The sequence below is a fragment of the Cynocephalus volans genome, chromosome 6 (assembly GCF_027409185.1).
Source record: "Cynocephalus volans isolate mCynVol1 chromosome 6, mCynVol1.pri, whole genome shotgun sequence".
In the NCBI taxonomy this organism is placed as follows: domain Eukaryota; kingdom Metazoa; phylum Chordata; class Mammalia; order Dermoptera; family Cynocephalidae; genus Cynocephalus; species Cynocephalus volans.
In genome coordinates this window covers 18,224,220-18,251,537 of record NC_084465.1, presented here as the reverse complement: position 1 = coordinate 18,251,537, position 27,318 = coordinate 18,224,220, and the positions used below count along the sequence as shown (strand labels likewise).

Genomic DNA, 27,318 nt, shown 5'->3' with positions numbered 1-27,318 from the left:
TATACTATAAAGCTATAGTAGCCAAGACAGCGTGGTACTGGCATAAAAATGGACAAATTGACCAATGGAGCAAAATAAAGAGCTCAGAAATAAACCCATGCATTTACAGCCAGCTGATTTTCAACAAAGGTGCCAAAAATGTACACAAGAAAGGACAGCCTTGTCAATAAATGGTGCTGGGAAAACTGGATATCCACATGCAGAAGACTGAAATTAGATAGACCCATACCTCTCACCATACACAAAAATCAACTCAAAATGTTTTAAAGACCTACATTTAAGACCACAAACTATGAAACTACTAGAAGAAAACAGAGGAAATGCTATGCAAAATGGGAGCAGCAGGGCTTTTTTGAACAAGACTACAAAGCACAGGCAACTAAAGCAAAAACACAAATGGGACTGTATCAAACTAAAAGCTTCTGCACAGCAAAAAACACGATCAATAAAGTGAAGAGACAACCTACAGAATGGGAGAAAGTGTTTGCAAACTACACATCAGACAAGAGTTGAATATCCAGAACATATAAGGAACTCGACAGCAAAAAAAAAAACCCTCCAAATAATCCAATTAAAAAATGGGCAAAGGAACTGAACAGACATTTCTTAAAAGAAGACATAGAAATGGCCAATAGGCACATGAAAAAATGCTTAACGTTGCTAATCATCAGGGAAATGGAAACTAAAACCGTAATAAGATACCACCTCACTCCAGTTAGAATGACTATTATCAAAAAACAGAAAATAACAAATGCTGGCAAGAATGCGGAAGAAAAGGAACTCTCCTACATTGTTGGTGGGAGTATGAATTGGTACAGCCATTGTGGAAAACAGTATGGAGGCTCCTCAGAGAACTAACAATTGAACTACCTTATGACCAAACAATCCAAAGGAAATGAAGTAAATATATTGAAGAGACACTTGTACTCCCATGTTCATTACAACACTATTCACAACAGCCAAGAGATGGAATCAACCTAAATGCCCATCAACAGATGAACGGATTTTTTAAAAAACAAAACTGTTGTATATATACACAATGGGGGCCCAGGGCATGGAGCCAGGGGCTGGACACCCACCCACATCCAGGTACACCACCAGCACCTCAGGGCCCATCCGGGGACCCAGGGCATGCACCTGGGGACCTGACCCCCCCCCGACAACCAGGCACACCACCAGTGTCAAGGAGCATGCCAAAATCATCACCTCCATGTGGGTGGCCCACCACAGCCACCACAGTAACCACAGCTGTCGTGAAAGTGGCTAGACATCGCAACCACCACGCAGATGGTCCGCCAGCCACTGGAGTGCGTTGACACAAGGAGAGTCACCAGTAGAGACTAAAGAAAAGAAGAGGATGTCTCTCTCCACAAAGCCCATTCCAGAGTGACAGAAGAAGTAGCTGCTCTATGATAATATTGGGGGACCCGAACACACCTCTCAGAATCGGACAGATCATCTAGGCAACAAATCGACAGAGTAACCATTACTCTTTCAGAAGGAGAGAAGAAATCTAGGGTTATCAGAGGTGGGAGTAAAGAGGGAGAGGGAGATAGGGAGAGATTGGACAAGGGACATAAAGAATAATTACGATTTATAACAATATACATACTACTAATATTGATCTGACCAACATATGTCAACATTGAATCCCAAAAATATGTATAATCAATTATGATTCAATAAAAAAAATTTTTAAAATGAAGTCCTGTCATTTGCAGCCATGGATGGAACTGGAGCCCATCATGTTAAGTGAAGTAAGCCATGCACAGAAAGACAAACACCACATGATCTCACTCATATGTAGAATCTAAAAAAAAAAAAAAAAGTGGTTCTCACACAAGTAGAGATTAGAAAAATGATTACCAGAGGCAGGGAGGGGAAGGGGAGGGAGAGGGGAAGTGGACTAACAGGTGGTGGACTAACAGGTACAAAACTCTGCTATCTACCCTAGGTGAGCCACTGTGCAGTATATGCATGTATTGAAACAACACAAATATGTATAATTACATGCTAAAATAATTTTTAAAAGATTATGTTCTAGTCTCTACAAAGCATAATAGCTTCCTTCATTTAATTATAGTTGCCTAGCAACTAATTAGTCCTCCTACCATGCTTTGCAAGATAAGATGTAATTGTCACTGTTTTGGTAGAAAGGTAGAAGTTAGCAGATGCTGTACTAGCAGCTTCCTGAACTCTGAATCCACGAGAGCTTATTTCCAAAATCCAGAAAATAAACCACAATTAGGAAATCATCCTCAATCATTTGGAAGAAAGCTCAGGTTTCCAATTCCACAATTAGGTTTTGAGATATGTGTAATGATTAGGGGGAAAACTCCACAAAGCAAAGTAAGAATACCTTACCAAAATATAATTATGAATATGGGGAAGGTTTGGGGTTTTTAATCCTCAGGATTTTTGCATTATTACTGGGCACACACTATATTACACTTAAAATGCAGGCCAGGTGGCAGTAGGATTAAATGTTTTTGGCATCAGTGATGTCCTGGGAAACCAATCAGGAACCCCAGAATAGCCCACCTCTTGCCTGTGTAAAGGAAACTCCGACATCGCCTGTCCTGCAGTGGCCACATGATCTCCTAGAGAGAAAGGTTTTGGTGGAGTTGGGTGGGGAGGGCTGCTGCTGCTCTGGACCCATCTCCACAGGAGTTGAGTCCAAAACAGGCTTTCCCTGTTGCCTGGTTAGAAGAGGAACTGGCTTCGTCGACCAGTTCACAGGGAATCCTATTAGAATAGGTGCCATTTAGCAATCAAGAAATTGGCATGTAATAAAACCAAGGTCAAGGGTTCAGATCCCTGTACCAACCAGCTGCCAACAACAAAAAAAGAAAGGAAGAAATTGGCATTTATTATTGATAAGATGGTGATGACACTATAAAAATATTTCAGAGAACAAGTGCAAAAATAAATAAACCACACAGCACAGAAAATAAAAGGCATAAACCAGATAGAAATATAATAATTTAAAAAAACTCCATTTACAAAAGAATTTTTAAAAACATCAAGTGGAGCTTCCGTTCAAGATGACGGAATAGACAGTCCCCAGCGTCACTCTCTCCCACAAATCAACCAATTTGCAACTATTAAAAACCAACGACAGCCAAGCTGGGGCCACTGGAGCTCAGGGGAAGAGGAGGAGAGACCTACAGAGTTCATGAAGGTGGGAGAAGCCATGATGAGAGAAAGAAAAAACTGTTCTGACCATTTTGAGACCTGGCCGCTTCCAGGTGGGAGCTGATGAGCGCATGGAGCAGGAGCCAGCAAAACCCGCAGCTGTGCCCTTTGGATGGAGTTGCTTGGAGGCTGCAGGGGAGAAGAGGGCCTTGGTGGCCCCCAGGCCAGCAAGACCACTAATAGGGTTCCTATGGACCCACATAGGAGCGAGGAGCCAGAACAACTGAAAAAAAGTAGCCAGAGGCCGGTGAGTCATTGGGAAGTGTTTGGAGCACGGGCAGTGGGGTAGACGGGCCCACTGGGAGAATAATGGGGCACAGCAAGGACCACTCAGTGGAGACTGGTCAGGAATATAGAACTGCAGGGGTTGCAGTTTGCTGAAAAAAGACTCAGGCCCAGACTAGAGTTTCTATACAACCCAGGTGCACCGGATTTCACAAATCCTGGAAGCATCTATAAAGTCAACCATTAAAACCTGAGCTGCACAAAAAGCCTTCCCCAGGGAATCAGCAGCAAAGCAACAATTTAGCTCAACCACAGAGCTCAAGTGCTGGTCCCCACAGGAAGTTTCCCCATTTTAGAAGTAAGCAAAGGACAACAAATTAGTTCCAGTACAGAGTTTAAGTGGTAGGAACAGCAAATAATCCAACACAGAACTGAAAGAAAAAGCAAAATACCCACAGATCGGAGAAAAAGTTTGATATTAACTAGTAAAGGTCTCACATCACTAACGAACACTTATAAAACCTAGAAGGACCAGAAGTCCCTGGGCTACCAAGCCAGGGATGGGGGAGGACTGGGGGCCTCAGCCATGCCCCTTGATACCCACGAGTCCTGCGGGTGGGTGGGGGGCCGAGGCCCTCAGCCACACACCCCCCAACACCCACAACCAGCCCAGGGATGACCACCAAGCTGCTACAGGAAGTGCCCTGGGCTCCCAAGCTGGGGAGGTGTGGGGGCAAGGGCTTCAGCCACACCCCTCTGACATCTGCACCCAGCCCAGCAAGGACCAAGCCACCTCAGGAATGAGGGGGGTGCCAGAGGCTTCAACCCCGCCCCTCTTCCTCCCTCCTTCTCCCATCCCATTTCCTTCCCCCTCCCCTCTCCCTCTCCCCCCCAACTGCTCTGCAACAACATCATAGGATGTAAAAAAAAACAAAACAGTAATATTAATAAATAAATAAATAAGCATCAAGTGGATAGGAACAAATTTTACAAGAAATGTGCAGGACTTACATAAGTAGCTATAAAATGCTGCTGAGAAACATAAAAAGGCTTGAATAAATGGGGAAATATACTTACAGAAGTACAAGAGTATGCACTGTTATAAAGATATTGATTCTCTCTATACTAGTCTACAATATCAACAAAATCCCAATTAAGCTCTCATAGGATTTTTTGAGGGGAAGGTGGGAGCAGATCTTGATAAAGTGACTCCAAAATTGTTCTAGAAAAATAGGCCTGAGAAACAAAACAAAACAAAAAACTGAAAAAAGAAAAATAGGCCTGAGAAAATAGCTTGGAAAATACTGAAAAAGAAGTTTGGCCAGAGATATTTACCTTACCAGATATAAAAAATACATTACACAGAATATTGTAATTAAAACAGTGTCATATCAGACCAACAATAGACCCGTCTATCCTTTTTCTACTATTTCAGATGCTCTCTTTCTCATATAATAAATCCCCTTATATATTTGAATCTACAAATCTATCATTAGAACAGAATAGAGTATTCAAAAATTGATTCAAATATATAAGGGATGGATTATTCAATAAAAATATATCAGGGTAGCCAGTTAGCTCAGTTGGTTAGGGTGTGGTATTGATAACACTAAGGTCCAGAGTTCAATCCCAGTACTGGCCAGCTGCCAAAACAAATAAATATATATATCAGTGCAACTGGTTAGTCATTTGGATATGGCAAAGCTAGATCTGTACCATGTTTCTTATACCCAATTAAACCCAGATAAACCCAACATTTAAATATTAAGAATAAAGCCAAATCAACTCAAGAGAAAGGAGAGGAATGCAAGAAGTCAGTAGTGATAAAAACTAAGTTTAGAACCACTAATAAAAAAGAAATACTAAAAATGTTAATAAATCTAAATAAATATTGGTTTTTAAATAATGACTGATTTAGGCAAACTTATACACAAAGTGAATCTAAAATATTAGACAAAAATGATTTGGAAGATGATAATTAGCAAGATCAATAAAATTTTTTTTTTTTTTTTTTTTTTTAAAAGATGACCGGTAAGGGGATCTTAACCCTTGACTTGGTGTTGTCAGCACCACACTCAGCCAGTGAGCAACCGGTCATCCGTATATGGGAACCGAACCCGGGGCCTTGGTGTTATCAGCACTGCACTCTACCGAGTGAGCCACGGGCCGGCCCATATTTAAGGTCCTTATATTGTCCAGAAAGCAGACAAAGGTACCAAATAATATTAAATACTGTAAGTATGCATTTCCAATATTTAATAGCTACTTTTATAATAAAAGAAATAGAGTGCATAAATTCCAAGCCAATAAATGGAAATACAGGGAGAAATAAAGCAAACTCAATCAATCTAATAGAAGTTAGAAGAGGAGGAAAGGAAAGACATGGTTAAAAGGAAAGACAAAATACTAAATGACAGAAATAAGTCTAAATATGCCAGTAATCACAACAGATGTAAATGGATCAACCTTATTATTCAAAGACACAGAATATCAGATTGAGTGAAAAAACGAACAAACATCAACTATAGATTTACAAGAAATATATTTAAAGCAAAGCAATACAGAAAGGTTAAAAATAAAGGGCTGGAAAAAGGTGCACAAGGAAAATACTAACCAAAGCTAGTGTCAGTGTATTAATACAGTCTGTGAGAAAACAGAATTTAAGGCCCAAAGCCATATAAGGATAAAGAAATACTTTAAGTAATAAGACTAATCCATGAACAAAATAAGTCAATCATGTGCTAGGATACAACAAGATAGCCTCAAAATATGTAAAGTAAATGGTCAATACTATAAGAAGAAATGGGCAAAGTCATCATCTTGTTATAAAACACTGTTAGTTCAAGAGGCAAAATCTAGTATAAGCATCAAATATTTATACAGCACAATTAGTAATATATATACTCAATGAGAACACACGTTCTTTTTAAACACACATGGAACATTAACAAAAAGTCACTATGTAGAGGACAAAAGAAAAGTCTCAATGAATTCCAAATAATTAATAACATCCTCTGGCCAAAATACAATTAAATTAGAAACAAATAATAAAGATAGTTAGAAAACTCTGTGGTTAAAGAAAAACAAGTACAGTTATGAAAAAGAAATAAATATAAAATTACTCTAATAAGACTTGTTGAATGCTAAATTGTTTATTAAATATCAAAAAGACAAGATAAATGATCTAAGTACTGCACTGGAGAAACTAAAACAAAAAAGCCAAAGAAAACAGAAGAAAAAAATAAAAAGTAGAAATTAATGAGACAGCCAAGAAAAAGCTTGTTCTTTGAAGTCTAATAAAATAATCAAACTTCTAGCAGGTTGGACCAAGAAAAAAACAGAAGGCATGAATAACCTATTAAATGAAAAGGGCACATAGCCAGTGGATTTTTAGTAGAGAACACTGGGGACAATTTTATATCATTAAGTTTGGAAATCTAGATTAATTGGAGAACTTCCTTTAAAATTATATATGAGGGTACTTCAAAAAGTTCATGGGAAAATAGAATTGAAAAGATAGTAGGACTCTTTCCATGAACTTTTTAAAGTACCCTAGTATGTATGTGTGTATGTAACCAAAATCGACTCAATCTAAATTATAAAACAAAAATTGACTATAACCTTTAAATAAATTGGATCATAGTTTTAAAAAGCACTGTGTAGTATGTTGCTGTGACTTGAATGTCCCCTCAAACTCACTGAAGCTTAATCCCCACTGTAACTATTGTCGGTGAGAAATCCTATTATGGTAATTGAAAGGTGGGGCCTTTTAAAGAGGTGATTAGATTGTGAGGACCCTAGTGAATGGATTAATCCACTGATGGTTTAATGGTGGTCATGGGCATGGCTCTTATGGCTTTAAAAGGAAAGTTAGTGAGGAGTTAATTTTCTCTCTGCTCCTGTCATTCTTGCCATGTGATACCCTGCGTCACTGTAGAGTCACCATGAGGAAAAGGCCCTCACCAGAGGTGTTCCCTGCACTTTGGACCTCCCAGCCTCCAAAACTATAAGAAATAAATTTTACTTCTTTACACAGTACCCAGTTTCAGGTATTCTGTTAATAAGCAACAGAAATAGACTAATACAGATGTGGAGAAATTGGGTCCCTGTGCGCTGTGGGTGGGAATATAAAATAGTACAGCTGCTCTGGAAAATGGTATGGTGATTCCTCAAAAAATTAAACATAGAATTACCATATGGTCCAGCAATTTCACATCTGGGTATATATCCAGAAGAACTGAAAGCAGGACCTTGAAGAGATATCTGTACCCGCACATTCACAGCAGCAGCATTCACAATAGCTAAAACATGGAGGCAACCCGTGTCCATCAACAAACAAACACACAAGCACAATGTGGAATGTTACTCAACCTTAAAAAGGAAGAAAATTCAGACATACTACAACATAAATGAACCTTGAACACATCATGCTTCATCATGCTAGTGAAATAAGGCAGTCACAAAAAGATAAATACTGTATGGTTCCACCTGCACAGGGTCCCTAGAGGAGAGAGAAGAAAAGTAGACTGATGGCTGTCAGAGGGTGGGGGTGTGGAGAAAGACTGTTTAGGGGTACAGAATACCAGTTTTGTGAGATGATAAGAACTCTGGAGATGGACAGTGGTGGTGGCTACGCAACAGTGTGAATGTACTTAATGCCACTGAACTGTTCACTTAAAATGGTTAAGATGGTAAACTTTGTTATATGTATTTTACCACAATAAAAATGTTTTATTAAAAAACAAACAAAAAAACCTCTTCTTAACAACCTCTAGCAATCCTCCAACTACCCCTGTCAAAGTAGGTATTAGGCCAAATGGTTTTATAGGTAAGTTTTACCAAACATTCAGGGAGGTTAAGTCCTACCTTATATAAACTACTTCAGAGATATGAAAAAAATTCATGTAATGAGGTTTATAACCTTGATATCAAAATAAGACAAGGCCAGTACAAGAAAATTAAATTATAAAGCAACCTCCTACCTATAAATAACGATGCAGAATCATATGATCATCTATGCAGGGTAGGTGTGATTATTCCCATTTTGTTATAATTATTATTTTTTTAATTTACCTGACTGGCCAGTACAGGGCTCATTTCATTGATGGGAAAAATGAAGACAGGTAATTTACCAGGGTCACGTGGCTCAGAGTGGAGCTGAATTTAGTCCCGCATCTACTCTGCTCTTCCCTGGCCATCACGCTGCCTCCAGGGGTGGGACTAGAGAGCCAAGTCCCCTTTCCTCTAGCCTTCCAAGACTAGGGGGATTTCCCAGCGGCCACTAGTGATGGCCGTGGAGGAAGACCTCAGGACTCCAAACTCACCAGGATGGGCTCCACCAGCCTCCCCTCTGGCATGACCGAACGGTTCATCCTGGCAATGCGCTGCAGAGTGGTCAGCGCTACCTGAGTATTCCCGGTGGAGACATTGAAGCGGGCAGATTCTGGAATAAACTGAACACAGATTACAAAGAACAAGAGTTATAACTGCTGTAGACCCCAGGGATACGGCAATTAATGCTCCGTGCACTACGCAGTCCTAGTAATAGGAAAAGAATGTAGCAACATTAAAGGCACAAAATATAGCAGCCACTCTGTTGAATTCGAAGTTGATTTGGAGCAAAAAAGGTCACATTCTCCTTATTACAGTCCCATCTGGGATGAGAGTGGGCTCATACTGAGATTTGCACCAGGAGGGCCCAACCTAGTTGTTAACACAAGAAATTCTTACATCCAGTTGGTAAAGAGCTGCTGCCCACCCCACCTCACCCCCAATGCCTCTCCACTGCTCTGCCACCCTCGCCCCTCCCCAGGAACCCCTGGACCTCCCCACCATGCAATAACCTAAAGGGTAACAATAGCAGGGGCTCCAGCACCCACGTGGTGTGGGAATCCATCCTGGTGTGGAGGCCCTCAGCCCACTTGTTGTTGAGTATTTTGAACATCACCTGCAGAAAACAGTATGCCTCATGCAATCAAGGCTGTTGGTTCTTCCTCTGAAGAGCATCCCCCCAGCAGCATCCCACCCCCCATTCCCAAGGCCCTGGGCAGTTCAGGTCCCCCACTGGGATTATTCTATACTTTGAACTGTTTTTCCAGCCTTTTCCCTCTTCCCTCTTGCCCAGTCTCCACGCAGCTATGTGCCAGCTTCCCAGCACATAATCCCTTCCACAGTGAGAAGTCCCCTCCCAAACATCCCCAGTCCCCTTCTTAAACACCTACAACACCTCCAGCCTTCAAGGCCCTTCATCGTCTGCCCACAGGCCTGTCTTCCCAGCCTGCCTCCCCCAGCACCCCTGACTCCAGCCATACTGGCCTTCCTGCTCTCCCCCAAATATGTTCTGCATTTTCACACCTTCATGACTGGCCTGCCAAAATATCCTCTCTGGCCATCCAAAGGTTGTTCGTTCAGTTCTGCAAGGCCCACATCCAACAGCACCATCCCACGGGAATGAATCACTCCTATCCCCAAGCACCCACAGAACTTCAGCTGTTGCAGCACTTATCCCAGTCTAGTGAGAAAAGCTAGACATATTCAGCACTCACTGATTGGCTGGGAACTCCTGGATGGTAAAAGCTGTGCTTATGCATCTTTTCAGCCTTGGTACCTAGTATCGAGCCTGGTACATACTTAATGTGAGTGTGGTGAATTACACGACAAGATCAAGATTCAAAACAATAATTTTTAAAAAGATAACAACATAGCTCAATAGTGAACACACACTGAGCACTGACTACATTACAGGGTCTATATGAAGAGAGTTTTATATGTTTTCTTGTTTAATCCTTGCAACAGTCTTATGAGATATGTACTAATCATTTGGCACCAAGGGGTGAGCTGACTTGCCCAGGATGGTGGAGCTGGTCCAGACATTCTGGCTTTAGAGCCAGTAGACCAGGCTGCCTTCCTAGAGGCACATCTATGGAAGATGGGACATGGGCTAAACCAAAGGATGAAATTTAAATGTTTGGATTTAATTTAGATTTAAGAAAATGCATCAATTACACAATTACAGGTATCAGGTTCTAGGCTTGGAAATAACTCACGTAGAATAGAACTTAGGATTGTAGTTGATTGATCCTAAGCCCAACAGAATCCAACTGTGGGATGTGATTAAGAAGCCCCGAAGTCTTAGACTACATCAACAGGGCTGGATGGTCTGCTCATGGGTGGCAATAGGGTACCTGGGGCCTGTGTGTGATTCTTAGCAACAGTTAACTGCATAGAAGACACTGACCAGTTGGGCTTGTCCAGAAGAAAATAGGCAGGGCTCTGGGGCCAGCTGTCATGAGAAATACTTGAAAGTCATGATAATGTTTAATTTAGAGAAGAAAAGGTTTGGTGGGACATAAATCCTTAAATAGTTAAAGGGGTGTCATGGTGAGAAGATACATCTCTGGTTTTCCAGAGAGTATGAAGACCCAAGGGAAATTTATAAGGAGAAAATTCCACTCAACATAAGGAAGGTCTTCCTGACAACGAGGGCTGCCTGAGATGAAATATGCTGTAGGCATCTGTAAAGTAGTCAAATGCCTGAAGCTGGGAATGTTCTGGTGGAGACCTGCTGCCCCCGGGGATGCCTGCATTGGGTTGAGGTTTGAAGTAAATGACCATTAGGAACGCTTCAGAATTCTGAAATTCTTTGATTCTGCAGGGTAGGTGACACAGAGGAAACCGCCCAGTTCCACTCAGCCACCCATCCGGTCTTCCAACGATGAGCAGAATTCTAGAAGCTAAGGAAGATGATCTGGAGTGGAGCAGCTTACGGATTAGTGAGAGCAGGAGGACAAGCCAGCAGGTCTGTGGCGGCCTGACAATATATCAATGGCGTCCAGTAGGTCGTCCTGAAGGTGAGAGATGGGTCAGCACCCACGGGACCAAGTCGTCAGATAAAACTCCCAGGAATGAATGACAATGGGGCAGCTAAAGGAGGTGGGCGATGCGAGCTGGTTGGACGTGAGGAAGACAGATACCTGTGGGGCAGCGGGGCCAGTGGGCCCACCGGGGGGGAGGTCAGAGGGAACCCTGAGAGCTTCCTCACCCTGAAGGCCATGATGAGGATGATGCCGGGTATGGAGGCGATGCGGATGAGCCAGCGCCACCCGATGCTGGGGACGACCACGGAGGCCAGCCCGATGACGAGCAGGGAGCCGGCCAGCCAGAACACCTGCAGGGGAAGGGCGGTCAGAGGCCTCGGCCCCGCTGCCCGCCTCCTCTCAGAAGCCGTCTTAACATCACAGACATTTAACAACAGCGATTTAACATCGTAGAAGGGCGACATGGGCAAGAGTCTTTGACCGAGGAGCAGGCAATTCCGCTTCCACTCCCAGTGCTCTCTCTAGTGACCCGGGTGAATGGGCCAAGTCACTTCACTTCTCCGTGGCTCAGACTGTTGTCTGGAAATGGGAGCCTCAGCTCGAGAGGGTCAGTAATATCACTAAGGTTTAAAAGATTGGGCACTGGGAAGTCTCACACACTGACTTTTCTTTCTTGAATGGATAAAACATTCATGGGATCATAACTAGAAAGGCACAAAGGACACGATACTCTCTCCTAGTTCTCTGCCATCCAGTCGTGCTGGCTGTCATCTCCCATCTGCAGAGGGGGAGTAAACTAACTTCATTCCACCCCGCAGAGATGGAGAGAAGAGAAAATAATAAAAGACCCTTGGGGGAACTAATTAAGGGGTGATTTCAGCACTAAAGAATTCTTTTACAAAAACAAACAAACAAACAAAGAAGATGATTTCAGAAAATGATAAGGGCTGTGAAAAAAAATAGTAGAAGGGCTGCCTGGTTAGCTCAGTTGTTTAGAGCATGATGCTGATAACACCAAGGTCCAGGCTTTGATCCCTGCACCAGCCAGCCACCAAAAAAAGAAAAATAGAAAAAAATAGGATGGAGGGTGACTTGGGTGATAAAGGATGAGCTTTCTGAAGAGGCAATAGATAAGAAAGCCAGTAACAAGGGCATCACAGTGGACCAGGTAACAAGGTATGTGGCATTGAATAGGGTTTTGGTAGTGAAATGGGGATTTTTTTTTTTTAACTGATGGATGTGGCACACATTTTGGAGGTAAAAGGGACAGGGTTTGCTGGTAGACACTCAGATTGAGGGTCTATCAATAGGGATGAGCTAGCATGGCGATTGGCTGGATGGGAGTGAGGGAAGGGAGGGGACCAGGATGGCTCTTGAGTTTGTGGCTTAGATGACTGAGGAGATAGTTTGCTATTAACCAAGAGTAGAAACACAGAAATAAGAGGTTTCAGGGGAAGATGAAGAGATTTGTTCTGAGTATATTGTATTTGAGGAGCCTATAAGACATTCAAGTGACTATCAGGTAATTGGCCACCTGGGTCTGAGGATTAAGGAGGTGTTCTTGGTTGGAGGTAAAGATTGGGGGTCATAGGAATAGAGATAGCTAAAACCATTGGGGTAGATTAGATAACCCAAGGAGACCTAGAAAATAAGACTAGCCAGGAGGAGACATAACCAGGAAGCATGCCAAGGTACAGGGGGCAGGTGGAAGAGTAAATGTCCATTTACAGGACATTAGCAGGACCATGCCCATTAAATAACATTAAACGTAAAATCCAAACGCTAGGAAAAAGTGTGTGCACCCATTTTAAAGGTCCAAAGAACAGAGCCAGGAGGAATGTGAAGAGTTACTGTTAGTGTTTGTTAGGCAACAACAAACTAAATAGAACCTAAGTTTAATAACCAAAAATAAATAAATAAATTTAAAAGTATTCTCCTACGGCTTTATTTATTGCCAAATACATAATACTTCAGTGGGAAGGATTATCTTTTTCCTAGTCCCTCTGATACATCGGGGCTTATGGATACTCATAGATGGTAGGTACAGGGCACACATTCCTGGACTTCTGTCATTCCCATGAAACCAATCCTTGGAACACTTCCTGCTTACTGTGTTCTAAATGCCACTGATGGATAGTAGAAGTCCTGGGCTCAGAAAACCTTGAAATCAGAACTCTGGCTTCAAGAATTCCCAGTGCTCTTTGGTTGGTGCCAAGTAATAGGCAGTGTATTAACCAAAGAACAATCAACTAGCCAGAAGAAGAACTATGGACATCATACCCCGTAGGCTGCAGAGGACTGGGGAAAATTCCTGTTTTGCCTTACCTGAGACAAGGGTAGCATATAGCCTCGATACCTTGTGGGCAAAAACTCAGTCTTTATGATTAGCCTAAATAGGAAGGGGGGAGAAAACAATAATTTCATTTTTATAAAATCAAATAACTTTTTTTAAAGCAATCATATTTTTTCTTGTTACAGGAATATAGATTCAAAAACATAGAAGTTCATCGTACGTCAAAGTATAATCATTACAGCTAATATCCACATAAGAGAACAGTAAGAAGTACTGTACAACCGCACCTCTGTTTACATTTTTATTCCCAAGATTATTTTAAACCTTCTGTCTTGTAAGAGATATTAGCCTTACCTCTTCTGCCAAGAGAAGCATTGGCAAAATGTGCTCCCAAGCCCGATGCCCTTTTCTAAAACATACCTGAGAAATTAAAATACACCCAGGAGAAGGTAAATAGTTTTCCCAACTCCTGGTGACAGTCAAAGCACAGGTTCCCAGTTAAGTATATATTAATTTTGTGAATGGAAGAATAAATGGAATCTTATTCCATCAGTTTTTTATTTCCATCCGTTTTCCCTGTTGCTATTAGTAGCCAGGCTTTGGAGTTTTTAGCATATTTATGGGGTTGTTTCCTGAGGGATGTTTTAAAATTCTACTTAGTTTCTACTCCTCTTGGACTCCAAAGCTCAGAGTGATGCTTAACTTATGCCCCAGGGAAGAACAATTATTTCTCCAACACATTAGGCGGTATTGGGTGCTTTGCCATCTTCTAATATATTTTAAGTATAACTTGCTTCAAGGCACCTAGGACAGAATAGCCTGAGGGGCCCTGTTATTTTAAGGGAGGTTCCCAAGGACCAGAACATGTAGTGCAACAACTGTTGCACCCATGCACAATAAGAGGAAAAACAAGTGGCATCCCATCTGTCCCCATACATCTCACCCTGCTTTGCAAGTTCACTTTGGCCAGTCTTAAGTCACAGGGCAGTGGCACTTTAAAATGGTTATTCCTGAACATTACAGGTGCTTATGGCCAAACTAAACCCTTCCAACAAATCCTCAAGAAATTAATAAATTGCACTTGGATTGACATTTTTGTTACCTACCTACTGTGGGACTTTTTGTTAGTGTGTAGTCTAACAAAATATTACTCATTTAAAAAAATAATGGTTAGTCTGAGGAACAAAAAAGCTAACACATGCTCCATCTAGCACTGTGCTAGCCTCACCATCAAGTGTCATTTGGAGGAACAAATTGCTCCTAGTGCAGCAATAAATAAGCTGCCATCACTAAAAAACAAATAAAAACAACAGCTCAACAGGAATTAGTACAAGTGAAATCTATACATTTGCAGCTTGTGACGCTCTTAGCTCATTAAGCACAGTGGCTGCACTAGTGCCTGCAGGTGTACACATTTCTCTCTGGCTGAAGTCTTTACCCTTGTGCATGGCCAGACACGCCACAGCCCACCATCGTCCGCAGGAAGACAAACCAGATGTAGGAGGGAGAGAACGAGGTCAGCAAGGAGAAATAGGATCCCCACAGGAACGAGATGAGCAAAATCTAAAGCAATGAAAGAGGACTTATTAATGGGACTGGCCTCAGTGGAGGGAGGGTAGAAAACTTAATTTCTGAAGGTGATTTTTTGTTTCCATCCAGATGTTTGCTTCTCTAAGGAGCTAATCTATAGCAAGCTCACCGGTCTCACCATCATCAAACAATCCAAGCCATGTCATTCCATGGTCTGAAAGCCCAGACCTTCAAAGATTAGACCATTCTTCAAAACTGCCCTACCGTGTCCACCTTCATGGGTGGCTGGAAACTGAACTTGGGCATCGGGGAGCAAAAATGTGCCTTCCGTACTCACAGGGCTGTTAGGGGCACAACAAAGCACTGTATTGGGATGACTAGAAGGAAAAAATTTAATGTATTTGCTTTTTCTCTAATAATAACAATAATATAAATTCATAGTAAAGAATATGAAATTAAAAAGAAATGAATTAAAAACATTGAAATCACTGCTGATTCTTCAACCCAGAGAAAATACTGTTAACACTATTTTATCCTGTTTTCCCTGTTTGTAAGGGGAAAAAAATTTTAACGACTGTAAAATATTTCAGTGAAAAAACATAATACATGTACTCTAATACATAAACCCTTCCCCTACTGTTTAATGCTTAGGTTGTTTCGAATGTTCTCACTGTTAAAATAAGCTGTGACAGTGATGTCTGCGTAAATCTTTGTGCCTCTGATAACCTCAGTAAGCCAGATTCCTGGAAGGCAAATTATCAGGTTAGGAGAATAAATATTTTCAAGTTTCTTGATTTATACTGCCAAGTTGATGGTCAGAAAAATTATACCAATACAGGGTCAGCCCGTGACTCCCTTGGGAGAGTGGTGCTGATAACACTGAGGCCATGAGTTCGGATCCCTATATAGGGATGGCCGGTGAGCTCACTTAGGAGAGCGTGTTGCTGACAACACCAAGTCAAGGGTTAAGATCTCCTTACCGGTCATCTTTACAAAAAGAAAGAAAGAAAGAAAAATTATACCAATACTACATAAGCGTGTGTATATACTTGTAAGGCATGAAAATGTCCATTTCAACAGTGCATTTCTTTTTTATAAGAAAAAGAGAAATTCCTTATAAATTTAATGTTTGATATGGATTTGATTTTTAAAATTATATATTGTTATGTAATTTTGCTTTTTGATAACTCCTATGATTCAACACTTTTTAAGGTTTCTTGACCATTTGTACTTCTTTTATAAACTGCCTTTTTGTGCCCTTTTCCTTTTTTTTTTTTCGAGATACTTGTGTTTTCATATTAATGAGTAAGAGTCTATGATATTTATTTCATGCACTTTAAAACATACAGCCAATTCTATTAATGTTCTCCTTTGAGGTTTCTTTCTTTGTGTTTATGCTTAGCGAGGCCTTCTCCACCAGAAATCAAACGACAAAACTGGGTTTATAATAAGACATAATTTATGTTTTCATGTTTAATGAAACTCACATAGTAGGTGTGTGACCTTGAGCAGGTGGCTTAGTCGCAAAGCTATAACAAAGCTAACTAATGTGTAGCTTCCTATGTTTATACCTGCAAATTCCCACATGTTTTTTCCTATGCACGTCCATCAACTTCATACCTGGACTGCAGGGAACCAGGTGTGGGGACAGGTAACTCAGGAAAAGAGGAGAAATCAAGCAGACAAGCCTGGAATTCAGGAATGTGCAAACAGAAAAGAAAATTTCCATATTTTCTATCTTGGGTATTGACAGGGCAACATCCACTAAAGAGAAGCAGTGACAAGACAGCCACAAGAGAACGCACAAGAGAAAATTCTGAATCGTAGTGCGAGGCCTGACCTACCTTCCAGCGGCCGTATCTGTCAGCCAGGAGGCCAAAGAGGATGCTGAAGACCATGTAGCCAAAAAACACCATCTGGAAGTGAGGGTGAGAAAAAAATGATTCTCTAAGCAGAGTTTTGATACGATGTTAATTTACTGCATTAACCATTCACCCATCTTAACTAAAAGTAGACCAAACTACGGGAGGGGTGGAAGTTGAAGAACGGAGTTGCCCAAAGCTCTTCTCCCTGACTCCTGTTAACATGCCCAGGGCTTACAGGTGGATGTTTCTGCTCCTTGTTGGCTGATCCCACACTTTGAAGACACTACACCCAGGTGGAAACTAGTGTCCCCAGAGCAGGTAACTGCTTTCCCTCTGATCCCAGACCATCCGCTCTATTCGGACATGTGTAATTGTGAATTTCCATTGTAACTTAAAAAGGGGGTCTGGCCAGTTAGCTCAGTTGTTTGGAGTGTGCTGCTGATAACAATAAGTCCAGGATTTGGTCTTGTATCAGCCAGCCAGCAAAAATAATAATAATAATAATAATAATTTTTAAAATAATAAGAAATCTCTATTGCCTCATGCTCTGCCTTATTTTACATACAAGTTGAGTCCACTGGACACAGTCTTTAAGTTATTATTAGTAAACATAAACTTTAAACATCAAAAGCAATCCTTCATTTATAAAAACAAAAAAACTCTTCAAAACAAATATAGATCCTAAGATAAACCTACTTATTTTCTTTACTTGTTTTCGATGGCTTGACCTCCCCCCAAAAATTCAAGAACCTGGGAAAAAGAATCATCTTTTTTCTTTCTTTCTTTCTTTTTCTTTTTTCTTTTTTTTTTTTTTCTTTTTGTGGCAGCTGGCTGGTAAGGGGATCCAAACTCTTTACCTTAGTGCTCTAACCAGCTGAGCTAACTGACCAGCCCCCAGAACCTGGGATGTTAAATCGCATTTTAACCCAGCCTGAGTTGTAAGTGGATGTCTGTGCCTTCAGGCAGCTTATTTTTCCTCCCTCAGGCCGTTCCCAGCTTCACTTGCTTTTTTCTCTGGGGAAGATCCTTGCCCAATTGCCTCCAGAGTAATCAAAGGAAAAGTGTCAGGTTGCATTTCTCGGAAAAACAAAATAAAACAGAAAAAGCGGTTTCTCTCTCACTGCCTGCTTTGCTTTCTCTGTTTTTCTCTTTCTTACGCTTCATAAAGAAGATTCAAATGTATTTCTTCCACAGGGAACTATATAAAAAAACATATACATTCTTGAGTGACAAAACCCATGATTTTGCCCTGTGAACGGTACATTCTAGAAGAGAAGCCTTGACCTCTAGCCCATGTTAACCCTAAAGCTTGCGAACTCTAATTCTGCAACCCTGTTTGGGGGATTTCACAGAGACATGAAGCATGCATGCTCTCTCTCTGTTTTTCCCTTTGGAGGGGCTGCTCTTTTTTACGGGTGCTTATTTTTAGTATAAAAAGTGACTCTTCTGTTTCTGATTTAAGCACCACATAAAGTTTTGTTTCTTCAGCACTTACTCTGTTGCTCACAAAACATGAGGGACATAATTTACCCACAATCCTTAAGGTTCCTCAATTAACAACGGCTCGGGCCAGGCTGTTGAGAAAGTGGAGTTGGCCTTAGGGGCTGGGAAGCCTGGCAGATGGTGAAAAGGTTGCCCCTTCACTAAACCAACCTGGGCCTCTCGGGATTGTTAGCAAGATAGTTGTCAATGAGCTCAGGGGACAGACTCCAAAGTCGGATGAGACTTACAACCAGGACCAGGAATGACAGAGACTAAAAGACAGGAGGCGGCAAGGAATTGCTAGCAGGAAACAGTCACATCTTAGGCGATTTCAGTCACCCAGAGAAAAGTCTTCAGAGCCGTGATCCACCTAACGAGGGACATCGTGCAGCTGCTACTACGAGCCTCTTTAGGCACCATGAGGAAACGACGTGAATGCAACCAGTGCGAGCTGTAAATATGTACCAGGTAATGTAATTTTGCGGGAAGTGACAGATGCCAATGCCACACCTGGATCTCCAGGATCCTGAGGAACTACCTACAAATCAGCTGGGGTATGAAGCAGCTATAATCACACATTGAGTTTCAGCCTTCACTAAAGATACATTAACAAATTCTAAATTGTAACAATATGCTGTATGAAGAAGAAAACAAAAATACTCGGAATCACTTTATTCCAAGCCCAACTAAGACCTTTGATTTATTTGATGTATCTCTAATACTTTTTCTAAAAATATTAGAGATAGCTTTTAAAAACAAATCAAAACAAAAAGGAACCAGTGCAACAAAATAAATAATAGAGGAATGTTAACAAGGAAAACGGAGCTAAGAGAGTAAAGGCAGATTTGCTGCTGAGATTGAGCATAGAACAGGATTCCAAATTCCCTGGACTCCAAGACACAGAAAGAAACACAACTGGGCATGTGCTACACACTAGCTGAGAGAAGAACTCGGATCAGCTCCTCAGGTGAGGGGGAATTTTTCCTGGTATCCAACACAGATTTAAGTTCACAAGTAAAACGTGGCTAAGGCAGAGGGAACGTAGGATGCCCGTTCACAGCAGCCTTCTTTCTGCGGGCAGGGCTGCTCCTCTGCCAATGCCCCGTAAGCCTGTGGGGCACGAGGGATTCTTCTGGAATTCTCCATGGCCAGTTTCAGACCCTGACTCTCACTGTCTTACAGAACTGTACCCTCCTCGAGGCCTCTGCCATCCTCCACCTGTCACTGTCTATGACCTCCCAGACACTCTCCGTGAGGATGTGGCCCCTGTGTTCAACATTGCTTTCTGTGACACCTTCATGAAACCCAGCTCAGTACCCAGGTAGATCAACTCTCCTCCCCTCACCTGTGGTTCTTTGACCTCCTTGGCTGACATTATCTCTGAAATACTTGCAGAACACCCAGTCACCTCCGCACTCTGCATTGACCGCCACCGTGGCCTTCTCGCTGGCCTTCCCCCCTCCAGCCTTATCTCCTCAGGGTTCTTGGGAAACTCACCATGTTCCTCCTTAAAGCCCTTCAATGGCTCCCACCACCACATAGCCTGGATGTCAACACACCAGGGGTCTTCAAAAAGTTCACGGAAAGATTCTATTGTCTTTCAATTTATTTTTCCATGAACTTTTTGAAGTACTCTCCTATTTATTCATGAAGAGCCTCTTTTAACATTAAAAAAAGATTTAGCAGAGCTGGCCAGTTAGTTCAGTTGACTGGAGTGCCACCTTGTAACACCAAGGTCAAGGGTTCCAATCCTGGTACTGTTCAGCCATCAAAAAGAAAGAAAAAATATTTAGCGGCGCTCTTATGATAGAAGGAGTACTTTAATATCCATTCAACGAGCCACATATAATGACTATAACGCTTTTCCGTAAAATTGATTTTTGTTCTACAAAGGGTAATTTGAACCACTTTTTTGCTTGGGGTGCTTCTGCGCTTTGGCTCAGTACCAGGAGCTCTGACGTGCAGAAAGGAGTCGATGCACAGACCGCGAGGTGCTTCTGCCCTGCGCTCCTGCGTCCCCACCTCTGTCGCTCCTGTCTCACTTTCTGCTTAAGCACCGTGGAGCTGCTGTGGTCTTCCCAACACGCGCACACACATGCACACAGTCTGCTGGCCACCAACTGGGTGCTACATAAATGCTTTTTCAAAGAATGATGGATAATATTCCACTTTATAACAAAATTCTTTATAACAAAATTAATTCCACTTTATAACAAAACTCAGTGTGCAACTCAGTCAGGGTGACTTGGTGATTGGTTGACTCACTATGGTCCAACTAAGTAGCTTCTTAATGATCTGTCATAACCCATGACTAACGCATGACTTAAGGGTCACTTTCTCTTATTGGCATTTCTCTCATCCAGGCTCTTGCTTGGGGCTGGGACATAAGCAGTTCAAGGTTACACTCCCCAGGGGAGAAGGGAAACAGGTGAAAGGCATCGGATGCTAGTTTCAGCTGCAAACCCCTGAGTTTCAGAAGCCAGCACACCAAGTGGTGAGGCGGCCTTTGGCTCTCAGCCCTGCGGAGTGGGGAAGGGGAGCCCAGCCTCAGCCGGCTTATTCCCAGCACAGAAAGCAGGTACTCACCGTGGTCACCAACGCCACCTGCCAATTCTCCAGGTGCCATTCACAGCGGATGACAGGAGACACAACAGCTATTAACATGATCTCCATGGCCTCGACCACCTTAAGAAGAAGTGGGACATAACATCATGTCTAAGTGCTAGCTTGTCATCACTTCGTCCCAGGTCTGCCTGTCTGTCATCCTTCTTTGTCCTAACCCTTTCCTCCCCCCTCTGCCATTTAGGGAGTACCTGTTGTGCACCCACTCGACACTGCTAGCTGGGTAAAGAACTCCAGGAGAACTCTAGCTTTTGCAGATGTGACATTTATTGGTTTGAACAATTTGAGAGGGTCCCCAAAGATTTCTGGCAGGTATTCACTCTGATTTTGCCAACCCATGCATTTGCATGGTGACACAATGAGCATGCTGTGTGGTGCCTGTCACTTAGCTAGTGCGTGAACCTAGCGAAACATCCACATCAACTAGCCTTGTTGTCTTACACCCATCATCGTAAGATTGCAGGATGTTTGAAATAGTCTCTGCTTTCAAGAAGCTGGGATGAGGAGGCAAGATTCATGAAAGCTAGAAAACAGTAAAGCAAAACCAACCAAACAATAAAGCAGCTCGTACAAAATACTATGAGTTTATCTCAGAAAAGAACATCTATTTAACAAACTTTGTGTAGGATGTGCTACTAAATATTTCTTCTGATACAAAGTTTGAGCATCACCCTTTAGCTGTATCTTGCAATGCAGTAGAGGCTAAGTTTATCTCCCAGGGAAAGGAAGGAGATGCTAGAAAAGAATTGAAAGAATAACTAGAGAGAAATGACAGAGATTAGGTGCAGGGTAATGAAGAAGGATGAGTCAAAGATGACTCTGAGGTTTTGTGCTTGGAAGAAGAATGAACATTGACATCATAGACAGGGACAAAGGTACCTGGAAGGGTAAAGGGGAACTGAAGGAGGAAATGAGGAATTTGTTTGGGACACGTTCTATTGATAGCATTGGTAGGATATTTGTATGGCGCACTTATTGTAGTACCATTTGTGTGAGGGTACTTCAACAAGTTCATGGAAAAATAGAATTTAAAGGTAATACGAATCTTTCCATGAACTTGTTGAAGTACCCTTCTGTTTGTGTAATTTGGAGATCTGGAGGAAAAAGATAGAGCAATGCCAGCTGAGGTGTGGGAATTTGAGGTGTATAATGATGGTCTGTCTCCCCTCAGAGAGCATTACAGTCCTGTTCAGAGGTCAGATGGCTGCTATGTTTTCATTCAAAAAGAATCAGGAATAGGGGCTGGCCAGTTAGCTCAGTTTGTTAGAGCACAGCCTTATAACACCAAGGTAAACAGGTTCAGATCCCCGCACCAGCCAACCAACCACCAAAAAAAAAAAAAGAATCAGAAGTAAGAGACAGCATGACCATATCAGAAGAAGGTTTGATTTATTAAATTTATCTCCGTCAGTGATAGTGAGCAGGGTCAATAGTAACCAGGCCACCACTCCTCTAACGAGTCCTAGAAGGAAATAAACCAGTAAGGAATAAGACACTGCCCCACTCTGATAGAACAGCCTTAGGGGAGGGGGACCCAGCAGGAGCCGGGGTGGGTGCATAGAGGAGCTTTGCTGTGTAAGGTGTCATAGAGGACCTCACAGAAGACCTTACTATGCAGGCTGGGGCTGCTGGGCTGCCCTGGATGCTATTATTACACACATGGCCTCAACGGGCCATGGCCAGGAGGATGCAGGCCCACCACTGTCCACACATCTGTTCTGATGAGAGGACCCTGTCTGCCAAGCATTCCATCCTAAGACCAGGTGAGGGATTTGGTCACCACACCCAAATAAACAGTTCCATCTTTCTGTGTGTGTGAGGCGGGGAGGGTGGCCTGATAAAGAGCCTTCCTAGCAGGGGGTCTGGTAAGAATCAAAACCAACTCCATTTTGTTAAAAGAGCCTAAAAAAGATAAAATGGGATCAGATTTGATGAGCTATCTAAGTGGCCTGTGAATAGGGGTGATTAAATGCAATAAATGGCCTATTTTCCAAATTGCATTATTTCAGTGTTCAGAAAAAGATTAAAGTGAATAAGGAGGTACCAAGATGCAGGGGAGGGTATGTTTCTGATTCAATAAAACACTACTGGGTGCCCCTTCTTCCAAATTCCTAGTATCAGACAAAAAAATGAAGCAACACTCGAATCCACATTTTTTTTTTCTTTTTTACTTACATTAAATGCATCAGTAAATCAACAGTCGCATTCTGCTACCATGATTGTTATGTTGGAAGAGGAGGAAAGGGAAAGGCAAATGCTTTCTTAGAAGCAAAGAAAAAAAAAGACACCCCCACCTCCTAAAAAAAACTGATCAGAAGAAAAAATTGAAAAGCTGGGAAATAAAAAACCAAGATCCTCAAGCCCAAGAGTTCAAAGGAAGGCTGAAGGGCTGATAGGAGGTAGAAGGCAGCAGATAGGCCCAGAAGCTAAGGCCAATCCTGTTTCTAAGGGGGTGCTGGAAGGGAGAAGAAGCCTGGGGAAATGGTTCCCTACCCCCAAGGCAATAAACATCTTCACTCCGGCTTCACGGGTAAAGCTGCACAAAAAGACCTTCATTTCTAAGAGACTTAGAGAGCCATCCTAGTTCTTCCATTTGTAAAAAGGATGCACTGGTGCTTTGGGCGACTAGTGGATTCTGAGAAAGGAAGGGGCAAATGTATGTGTGCTTCAGGGCCATGGGAACTAAGGCTGCCCCTGGAAAAGTAAGGGAATTAATGCTTAAGTGGAAGAACCTAAGCCGGGTCCTTCAGAATCTCAGCTTCATGGATTTCTCAGCTGCTCTGGGGCAGAAGGCAGTCTGTAAGCCAAAAGGAGAAAGATTCCAATCCTAGGTCACTGTGGCCTTTCCTCTCTTTCTTCCCCAAATTTTCCCAGAACTCTGGGCTGGAACAAGAATGAACTTAAGAGTTCTCTCTTGCCTTGATGGCTTCCCACAGACATCCTAAAACACCTGATGAGGGCTAGGAAAAGAAGCTATACATTTAGAAAGGACCAAGGTCCTCTGATGATGTGAAACAGTTGTGAAGACCTTCAGTGCTAGTTATTCCCTGTCCACAGGAACAGGTGGTAAGATATGAGGAGGCCACAAGTGAGCCTCTGTGGTACTAGCCCCCAGTGGTACAGGATTAAACCACTGGGTGCATGGTAGGGGTGGGGGGTATGGGGATAAGGATCGAGGGACTAAACTCAAGATACTAACAGAGGAGGAACGAAATCGGGCCTGATGAGAGGCAGGGGACAGAACAGACTATACAGTGGGAATAAAGATCATACTTATTTACAGGGAAGTAGAAAAGACATGGTAATGGATATCAAATTGAATGTGAACCCTGGGAAAGGAAAGAAAACTCCTCCCTTTTGCTTCACCCCTCTTTCCTTCCCTACCTTGGCTTATACTATCCTGAGACCACTCTCCAGATGCTCAGTTAATTCTCCAGAAAAGGCAAACCTATACTCAAGAGCCAGGTTGGCAAGAATGCAGGTTAAGAATCAGCTGGAGGAAGCTAGCGGTGGAGACCGGGCTTGAGGAGCTGCCACTGGTGCTGTTCTCTATAGCCCTCTCCAAACCTCATATATACCTCAGATTCTGTTCAATTAAAAAGAAAGTGGAAGGGCAGGTAAATCAATCAAAACCCCCATGAAATAAGTATCCCAACTGAACTACCATCAATGAAAGTGCAAACTGCAGGGAGATATGGTGGCTGGGCTGAGGCCATCTAAGGGCCAGAGGGGGAAAAATGCATATGTATAAATCAGAGGATGGGTATCAGAAACTGGTCCCTCCTCCAATTAGATCCCAGCAGAGCCAAAGATACAGGCAACCAGTGAAGATTCTTTGGAGGACTCTGGGGTCTGATCCCCACTATAGGGGTAAAGCTACCTAAGAAGCTGGGTGAGGGGAAATCGGGCCTTGGAAGAGTTCCAGAGTGGCAGATGAAAATGGACCTACACCTCTACCCAGTTAGCTAACAACGTGACTCCCACCTGGTGCCTGAGAGCTTGCCTCTCCATTCTCACCTCTACGTAGGAACAAAGCCAACTCATGGACTTCATGAATACGACCCCAAAAGCACGGGCAACCAAAGGAAAAATAAACAAATGGGATTATATCAAACTAAAAAGCTTCTGTACAGCAAAAGAAACAATTAACAGAGTTAAAAGACAACCAACAGAGTGGGAGAAAATATTTGCAAAATATACATCTGACAAAGGATTAATATCCAGAATATACAAGGAACTAAAACAACTTTACAACAAAAAAAACAAGTAATCCAATTAAAAAATGGGCAAAAGAGCTAAATAGGCATTTCTCAAAGGAAGATATACGAATGGCCAACAGACACATGAAAAAATGCTCAACATCACTCAGCATTCGGGAAATGCAAATCAAAACCACACTGAGATGCCATCTCACCCCAGTTAGGATGGCTAATATCCAAAAGACTGTGGATGATAAATGCTGGCGAGGTTGCGGAGAAAAAGGAACTCTCATACACTGTTGGTGGGACTGCAAAATGGTGCAGCCTCTATGGAAAATGGTATGGAGGTTCCTCAAACAATTGCAGATAGATCTGCCATATGACCCAGCTATCCCACTGTTGGGAATATACCCAGAGGAATGGAAATCATCAAGTCGAAGGTATACCTGTTCCCCAATGTTCATCACAGCACTCTTTACAATAGCCAAGAGTTGGAACCAGCCCAAATGTCCATCATCAGATGAGTGGATACGGAAAATGTGGTATATCTACACAGTGAAATACTACTCTGCCATGAAAAAGAATGAAATACTGCCATTTGCAATGACATGGATGGACCTAGAGAGAATTATATTAAGTGAAATAAGTCAGGCAACAGAAAGAGAAATATCACATGTTCTCACTTATTTGTAGGAGCTAAAAATAAGTAAATAAATACACAAACAACTGGTGGTGGAGGGATGAAGACACAACAATTACAATTCCTTGAAGTTGATACCACAAGCAAACAGAAAGGACATTGTTGGGGGGAGGGGGGAGAGGGAGGCGGGAGGGAGGTTTCAGTAATGGGCCACAATAATCAACCACATTGTATATTGACAAAATAAAATTAAATTAAAAAAAAATAATAAAATAAAATAAACTTTTTATTTTGGGAGGAAAAAAAAAAGAAACCAACTACAGAACAGTTAAAGAAGACCTGAGCCGTTTCCCTTCTGCAGGGATGTTCTGGTTGGGGGTGTAGGGGCGTGAGAGCTGAAGGCAGCTGCAGGAAGTCTCATGTGAGCGCCTTAATCCCACCCACAGGGAGGACCCCTCATGGCCTAATCGCCTCTGAAGGCCCCACCTCTTACTACCATTGGCAACACTTGAATGTTGGAGAGGACACAGTCAGACACAGCCGTAGGTAACAAACCTTCATCAGTGCCTCTTGAAGGATCTGGAAATCCGTAACTACAGCAGGTATCCTGGGTGATTCTTACGCACAAAATGTTTGAGAGCCATGTGTCTAATTTTACAAAGACTAATACCTTAATTTTCTCCCTTCTTCCCAATACCTCAATTTTAACCATTTTTTTAAAATGAGTGTTGAATTCCCAGAACACAGAGACACAGGTATGTATTTGCTCATAACCGAACGCCTGCCGAAGGGAAATGAGGGCGATTTTGGGATTACCCACCTCGAGGTGGTTCCTGCTCCCTTTCACCCCGCTCCCACCCCCAGAACGCACAGCCCAGAGCTGGGTGTCCGTGGGAGACTCACCCCAGTGCTGCCCATGATCAGAAACAGGGCAATGTGGAAACGTCCGAATCCGATGGTCTCCACGGCGTCTTCCACGGAGAACGTCTTCGGCTCTAACAGGGGAAAGCAGAGTGGGAGGAACCGCGCTGCTGGGCAGGGAGTGCGTGCGGATTGCGGCTCAGCTTCGGAGGGGGCTGGAAAGCCAGTTGGTTATTACAGAAGCTGGTTAATGTCGCGGGGAACGAAGCTGCGGCTGGACGGCTGGAGACGTCTTTGATCATCTTACCTTCCGGCTGCGGCTCTGGGGCCCCCAGGCTCAGCTTTCGAAGGCTGATGGTGGTGACGGGCTCTGCGTGCTTGGTCGCCATCCTCTTAGTGTCTCCGATTCCCCACACAGACCCCCTGATGGAAGCGAGGCCGCCGGAAGGAAAGAAATGTAATGGTTACTGGGTGCGTATCACATGCCAGGGGCCCTACACGCGTTTCCTTGAGCCTCACAAAAATCTTACGAGGTAAGTGTTTGTACCTCATTCGTACGTGGCCTCTGGAACCAGGCTGCTAGGTGCTT

General features: G+C 42.7%; 1 protein-coding gene across 1 annotated transcript in view; it reads right to left on the bottom strand.

Moving 5' to 3' along the window:
- The window catches only part of SVOPL (SVOP like), a 59,766-nt gene extending 32,648 nt beyond the window's left edge, over window positions 1–27,118 (bottom strand). Inside the window, exons 1-8 of the mRNA XM_063101009.1 lie at window positions 27,037–27,118; window positions 26,772–26,863; window positions 20,994–21,092; window positions 16,905–16,976; window positions 14,969–15,093; window positions 13,563–13,626; window positions 11,462–11,587; window positions 8,745–8,873 (exon numbers count right to left, since the gene is read on the bottom strand). Coding sequence (XP_062957079.1) covers window positions 8,745–8,873; window positions 11,462–11,587; window positions 13,563–13,626; window positions 14,969–15,093; window positions 16,905–16,976; window positions 20,994–21,092; window positions 26,772–26,863; window positions 27,037–27,118 — 789 coding nt within the window. The remainder of the gene's footprint in view (window positions 1–8,744; window positions 8,874–11,461; window positions 11,588–13,562; window positions 13,627–14,968; window positions 15,094–16,904; window positions 16,977–20,993; window positions 21,093–26,771; window positions 26,864–27,036) is intronic.
- Between the last annotated feature and the right edge of the window lie 200 nt (window positions 27,119–27,318).